We start from the raw sequence: 7,382 nt of genomic DNA, 5'->3' as shown, positions 1-7,382 counted from the left end.
AATTGATCTTCACCTTCTTTTATTTTGTAAATAAATATAAAATTTGATAATTATAACAATTATTAATAGATATTTATTTTGAGTGTGTTTGTATATAAAGCATTAAATATGAATTTTGATATTTATTAATAGGTATTTATTATGACTGTGTTTTATATGAAGCTATTAATATGAATAATTATAGTAATAATTATTAGATATTTATTATGATTGTGTTTGTGAACTATCTACTCTATCATTTAATTGAGAGTTTAAATATAGAATACTAATATTTAATTTTAATTAAAAAAATATTGATATGTAAAATTGTTAGAACATAAATATATTTGTGAAAAATTATTATAAGGTTAACAAAAAGTTAAATATCTTTAGTTTTATATATACTATAGATAAATTATGAATAGCTACCAAAATAATTTTTTTAATTTATTTATTTCAAGAAATCATTATTGGTAATGAGAAGAAGCGTGTTGATTAATAAGCAAGCTGTTCCTCTCTCTCTCTCTCTCAAAAAAAAGAAAAAAGAAAAAAGAGAAAAGAAAAAAGCAAGCTGTCCAATCAATTATAATTGTAAAAGAGAAAGAAAGGGTAAAGATTAAAGTTGGCCTACCATAATAATAAAATAATAGATGTAGGGAAGAAAAATATCCCTTTTATCGTTTTTCATAATCATTAGCATGAGTTGTTTAGGACTGTCAAATAATAAAGATGATATTAGTTGTAGACTCACATCAATGTAATGTCAATCCTATCATTATAATTTTTATGAAAAAGTTATCTCTAAGATATATATATATATATATATATATTAAAATACTTCTACCTTGACAATTTTTGTGTATCTTTATTTGAAAAATTATTATAGATAATCATGAAGTTCAATAAGGTTAGGTGATATACTTACATAGTCTACACTAATAAATATAAGTTCTTTTAATGAAAAATGTGACATAAGCATATTAATTAATATAAAAAAATAAATTTTTTCTGACTTATAGTTATCAGTGTGAAATTTTAGTATATCAGTTGTACTCAAGATTACCTAATAATTACTCATTTAACTCAATTTACTCCCATTTATTGTGTGTTTTTCATAAATAGAAAAAGAAAAAAAAAAAGAAGCAAATGTCACTGAGCGACATGGGCTGAGGAAGAGAATATTCCAGAAGGGATCCGGCCCAGGGGCAAAAGAGTAAAATAAAAAAGAAAAGGGCACTAAAATAGAGCGTCGTGATCTGCCACGTTTGCTTGCGGAAAAAGCCAAATATACCGATACTACATACACATCTCTTTCTCACTTAACTTTCTCACCGCAAACGGCAAACCCAGTCTCTCCCAAATATAAAACCCCCTATTCCCCCAAACCCTCTCTCTCATCTCTCTCTAAAACTCTCTCTCATCCCTCTCAAAAATATCGTTAACACACACTCTCTCTGACTATCAACCATGTCTGCTTACCAGGGCAAATACGCTGGTATAAACCCTAAATCTTTTATGTCTCTCTGTGTTTTTATTTTTTTGTTATTTTTTTCATGTTCGGTTAGATCTGGAAATTCTGTTTAGTCCTATTGTCTTTTTGACTTCGTATATGTGTTTGTGTTTTTTTTTTTTTTTTTTGGATAGACGATTGCTTTGATCTGGTATTTGTTTGATCTTATATTGTTGTAGATTCGCTTTTAAACTATTATTAATCGTTGAAAATTGTAGTGGCACGGGCCTAAAGGTCTTGATTTTTCCGATTAATGGATCTGACGGTTGATCAATCAGGGAAATCAAGACTAGGTCCTTAGTTGCCGTCAGATCCGCTTACTTTTTATATAAGTTCCATTTATTTATTTATTTTTGAGATCCTGCATATGGTGATAAATCGAATATGAAAAATAGGGTTCAAAGTTTATAAAATTAAATATCAGATCTGATTTTTTTGTTTGTGCCTTTTAAAGTATGGATTTTGGGATTATTTTTGAAGTCTCGCTTTGTTGTACGCATTTTTTAAATAAAAAACTATATAATAGTTTGTTCTTATTTATTTATAAGGTGTTTGGATATATAATTTCACTATCCGCGCACAGATTAATTAAAATTCAAATCTAAAATAAGATCAATTCATTTTATTAGAACTATAAATTGTAGGAGATGAGCAAACCTATTTAAATAAATAGGTTTAATTTTTTTTTTTCAGATTTCCAAACTTTTAATAATAAAATTTTCATGTAAATAGTAATTTAATTGTATTGGAACTTTGGCAATAGAGCTTTATGTAAATTTAAATTAACTTAATAAATTTAATCTGTTTAAAGTGTAGTGAGAGCATAAGGCTGCACGGATGCGGCTCCTCTGTAGCCGCACCTGCGCCACTGCCCACGTGTTGGTGCCACGTCTGGCCGCTTACTGCCACGTTTTTTTTTTTCCACGACCGACGTGGCTCAGAGTCGGGCTGATTTGTGCTGAATTGGGCTGATTCGCACCGACTTGGGCTGTTGCTGAAACGGCCGGTTCAGGCCGAAATTCCAAAAAAAAAAAAAAAATGCAAAACGCATCGTTTGAACTTAATAACAAACCCTAAAGGGCCTAAACTCTCTCACGCATCTCACTTCATCCAAACACCAAACTTTAGCTCTCTCTCACCCCGTCCCTTGTCTCTCTGTGCTCTCTGCTGTGTAAGAAGCTGCTGAGGGAAATAGTATGAGAAAAGTGTGTTTTTCCTTTTAGTTATTTGTTTGGGGCTCAATTCCACAAATAGATTTTGATTTCATTAGACATTTGATAAAGAAAAAGAGGAAAAAAAAAAAAAATTTCAGTTCACTTTGGCTTTTCTTTGCCTTCACTCTCTGCCTCTCTGTCTCTGCTCTCCGTCTCCCCTGTGAGACACTCAGCCACTCAGTCACAGCAATGAACATCATGTTTTAGTTATTATCTACTATTGCTCTTAAATTTGGTATTTGTTTATATAATGTGAAAAAGTATGCTTAGTAATATATTAAAAATATAAATAAAAATAGTTTTAATAATTTTTTAATTGCCAAGTCCTGCCACACCCACACCCACCTTTTTCAAAAATTGCTTAGTTCCGCACCCGAGTCCTGAAATGCACTTGTGCTTCATAGGCATAAGGGGAGGGTATTTTCAATTTAAAACTGCGCCTTCTAAGACAAATTTTGGTGTATAACATATGATATTATAATCCTTGCATTATTCTAGGTCTTTTTCCTGAAAGTTCTGAATTTAGAAGTTTGTGGTATGCACAGGTTTTTTCCTTAGGCCTTGTATTGTTCACCTTTCTTATTATGTTGTTTGCACTGCTTGTTGTGGACAAGTCTTGTGGCTGTTTCATTTTAATTCATTTGGATTTTTCTGATTGGTAATTTACACGTCTTCTTAATGTTGTCTGCTTTTCAGATGAGCTCTGTGCCAATGCTGCATACATTGGTACCCCCGGAAAGGGTATCCTTGCTGCTGACGAGTCAACTGGCACAATTGGCAAGCGTCTTTCCAGCATCAATGTTGAGAATGTTGAGGAGAACAGGCGTGCTCTCCGTGAGCTTCTCTTCACCACCCCTGGTGCCCTCCAGTACCTTAGTGGAGTAATTCTCTTCGAGGAAACCCTCTACCAGAAGACACATGACGGTATTGTGATCATATTAGTATTATTTATTCTGAATGGGTTTCAATTGTTCTTTAAGATCCTTATGGTAGAAAGAAATGTTTTACTTCAATATCCAGGTTTTAGTACAATATTTTGAAGTTACAGTGTTTGTGCAAGGTTTAAAAAAGCTTCCTGTCATGATTTTACTCTTTTTAATCCTTCTTGGGTAACTCTTTCTAGTGACAGCATAAAATCTCTATTTTTCATCTTGCAGGTAAGCCCTTTGTTAATCTTTTGAAGGAAAATGGTGTTCTTCCTGGCATTAAGGTTGACAAGGGTACAGTTGAGCTTGCTGGAACCAATGGTGAGACCACCACCCAGGGTCTTGATGGCCTTGCACAGCGTTGCCAGAAGTACTATGAAGCTGGTGCTCGTTTTGCCAAATGGCGTGCTGTGCTCAAGATTGGCCCAACTGAGCCATCTCAGCTTGCCATCAATGAAAATGCCAATGGATTGGCTCGATATGCTATCATCTGCCAGGAGAATGGCCTGGTCCCTATTGTTGAGCCTGAGATATTGGTTGATGGACCCCATGATATTTTGAAGTGCGCTGATGTGACCGAACGTGTTCTTGCTGCCGTATACAAAGCTCTTAATGACCACCATGTCTTGCTTGAGGGAACCTTGTTGAAACCCAACATGGTGACCCCTGGATCAGAAGCACCAAAGGTTGCACCAGAGGTGATTGCTGAGCACACTGTCAGGGCTCTTCAGCGAACAATGCCCGCTGCAGTTCCTGCTGTTGTTTTCTTATCTGGTGGTCAGAGTGAGGAGCAGGCAACTGTCAACCTAAATGCCATGAACAAATATAAGGGAAAGAAGCCATGGACCCTTTCATTCTCCTTTGGACGTGCCCTTCAACAGAGCACTCTCAAGGCATGGGGAGGAAAGAAAGAAAATGTTCAGAAGGCCCAGGCTGCATTCCTTGCTAGGGCCAAGGCCAACTCAGAGGCAACTCTTGGAACCTACAAGGGTGATGCAACCCTTGGTGAGGGTGCCTCTGAGAGCCTTCACGTGAAGGACTACAAGTATTGATGAAACTAAAAGCTTCTAGTGGGTTTTGTGTTTTGTTTTGGAGAGTTAATGGCGGTATGGGGTATAAGGTTGTCCTATTCTCAGGCATAGAGTTAGGGCTGTTTTTCAATTTTCTTTATTATATGTTTTAGTAGGATGATGCTATAGTAATAATGCTTGAGTAGCATTTGCCTGGTGAGCTTGGATTTTTCGGTTGGGAACTGCTGATGGATGCTTCTCGTTTGTGTTTTTTAAACCTTTTTCCTGTTAAACCAAGTTTAATGAATTATTGACTGTCATGCTCCAATTTATTGTGAATGTTGCTTTACTTTTTTGCTTGTAATTGTATTGGAGGGTTTTGGTTGAATACATATTTGGCTGTTGTCTAAACTTGGATCTATGTAGGTCCATATCTGTACTATTATGTTATGTATGATATTTGAAATCGGTCTTTCCAGCTGGAGTGTGACCAGTTGTAGGTAGAGCACACCACTTTGGTAGAGACTGGGTTTAGAGGATTGTTTTTATTGTATGGCTCTCTTCCCCAATAATTAGCGAGTATGCACCTGATACATTCATCAATTGGTAAGTTCTACAGGTATTTTTTTGTGAGCTACCTATGAATGGGGCAAATTGCTAAGAGCTAGAGCCATGAGTAAAATTCAGAGATTAATACGTGAATGGATTAAAGTTCGCCTTTTGATCATGACATCTTTTCCCTTTTTGTTTGGTGAATGAAGCGTTGGTAGCAACATTCTTAGAAAGCAAAGAAACTCTGCATTGACTGTCTTATTCTTTTTCCAATTATTGTGGCCAAAGAGAGCAAAGTAACTTGGCTCATTGCCTTGCTGAAACCTCCCTCCATAGCTGATTGAATGGATAGATGGTCGTTCTACTGTTCACTACACTTTCTGGAACCCCATTCTCCTCTGCACAAGAAGTTGCTGTTTGATGAAGTACCTCAATGGAAATCTTGTAAGAACCTCTTTATGATGGCTTCCCTCTCTTAGTGTCTGCTACATCATGGACTCATAATTGTACCCTAAAAAGTTGTATTTGGGTGCAACATTCGGTCAGCATCAGTATAAATGACTAAAGTAAATTCAATTTGTCTATTGTGCTCATTAATTTCTTCCGAATGCCAATTAAGAGGGAGACAGACGACAGTGAATCAAATATTCGGATGGAGAAAGAATTTTTCTTCTTCTTTCTTTTAATTAATAGTACTAGCATTAAGTGAAAGAAGAGAGAACCAAACATCAAGAAGGGATTTTGAAAGGTTTTCTAGAAGAAGTTTGGCCAAGACAATTTCATGAATCTTTGGTGAAACCGTGAAAACATTTTTCAAGGAAAAATATTATTCTAGATAGTTTCATGAAAAGAGAGTTTTCCGAGAAAAAGAGTTTCCTTTCTTTTGGAGAAGGGATTTCCCAATAAAATGGTTTTTGAAGGCAAAAACATAATTTACATTATGTTTAATTGTAGTTGGGAGAAGGGAGAGAAAGGAAAAGAGGAAGGGAAGGGAAGGGAAAGAGAAAAGAAAAATATATTTTCTTTTGTTGTGTTTGAAAAAATATAAGTTTTCACATTTGAATATGGCTTATGTTTAGTGTATTATTGCATTGAACATATAGGGATCTTAATGTGTGCAATTGATGCATTAGACACAAACTCTTTCCTTCACATTTAGGCTCTTAAAAAAAAATAGTAACACTTTTAAATTATGAGGGGGTATATTAGTAATTCACGATATAAAAGTCAAAAGTTATCACGTAGCTCTCTCTCTTCCCTTCTCTTATTACACAATTTGGGCAGCTGGGCAATTAGCAAAAAGCTGGGCCTCAAGAAGTTTTTTTTTTTTTTTTCACTCCAAATAAGCCCATTTTCGCTTCTCTAATCCTACCAGACCAAAGAAACTAAATCTCTTCCCTCCTCATCTTTTGACAAAAGGGCCCATTTTATATACAATGTGGATAACAAAATTAGCTTCTCCAAAAGTATAGTTAACAAACTAAGTTGAAATAGTAACTATTAAAGATCAAATGGGACTACCAGTCTGGGTCTCTGGCTATGGGCCTATGGCTCCATTATTTTGTGATTGCAGGGACCTACTAAGCAGAGCATGAACTATTCTACCACGTCACATCTTTCGTGTGAAGTTAACCGTATCGTAGATGGTCTGGTCAAGAGAGGAAAAATGTAAAGAAATAGTCTAGTGGAATATGAACAATATTCTACTTTTGTAATTAATCCCTATATATGGGATCTTTTGGAAAAAAAGAACTCCCAGAGAGTGTTCATTAACATCCTTGAATGCTAGACTCTATTAAAAAATGACTAATGGACCAACTTTTGTAACTACTATTTAATCAAATAAAACATCCCCTCTCTCTATGAAAAGGGTCTATTTTAAATAAAATTAATCTTTGCACTAAAAAAAAAAGAAAAAAAGAAAAAAAAAATTCTAGCTTGAAAAATTAAATTATCAATAGCCACTTAATATGAGAAGAGTGATTCTATAGATGGGTAATCAAACTCAGAGCATTGGCTTCACTAATCAATTATTTACATTCCAATATTGTAGCTTTTTAAATTGCAAATAAGACATCACGAGCTTTGGATTTCAAAGGATTTTGCTCCACAATTAGATTTATCTACATAAGAATAACTTCCCTCTTTGTATTTCCCCCAATAGTTGCGTCAAAATTAACCTTCATGTATT

The 7,382-nt window shown here is 34.7% G+C and overlaps 1 protein-coding gene across 1 annotated transcript; it reads left to right on the top strand.

Annotated features, from left to right (window-relative positions):
• The first annotated feature begins 1,296 nt into the window (after positions 1 to 1,296).
• LOC115952726 (fructose-bisphosphate aldolase 6, cytosolic) lies at positions 1,297 to 5,050 on the top strand. The gene is made up of 3 exons (XM_031069942.1): positions 1,297 to 1,474; positions 3,400 to 3,627; positions 3,861 to 5,050. The coding sequence occupies exons 1-3, from the start codon at positions 1,447 to 1,449 to the stop codon at positions 4,679 to 4,681; spliced, it is 1,077 nt and encodes a 358-aa protein (XP_030925802.1). The 5' UTR covers positions 1,297 to 1,446; the 3' UTR covers positions 4,682 to 5,050.
• Positions 5,051 to 7,382: the final 2,332 nt, after the last annotated feature.

This window comes from Quercus lobata, chromosome 7 (assembly GCF_001633185.2).
Source record: "Quercus lobata isolate SW786 chromosome 7, ValleyOak3.0 Primary Assembly, whole genome shotgun sequence".
Lineage (NCBI taxonomy): Eukaryota > Viridiplantae > Streptophyta > Magnoliopsida > Fagales > Fagaceae > Quercus > Quercus lobata.
The sequence above is the reverse complement of the archived record's forward strand: the minus strand, read 5'-3'. Positions and strand labels throughout refer to the sequence as shown.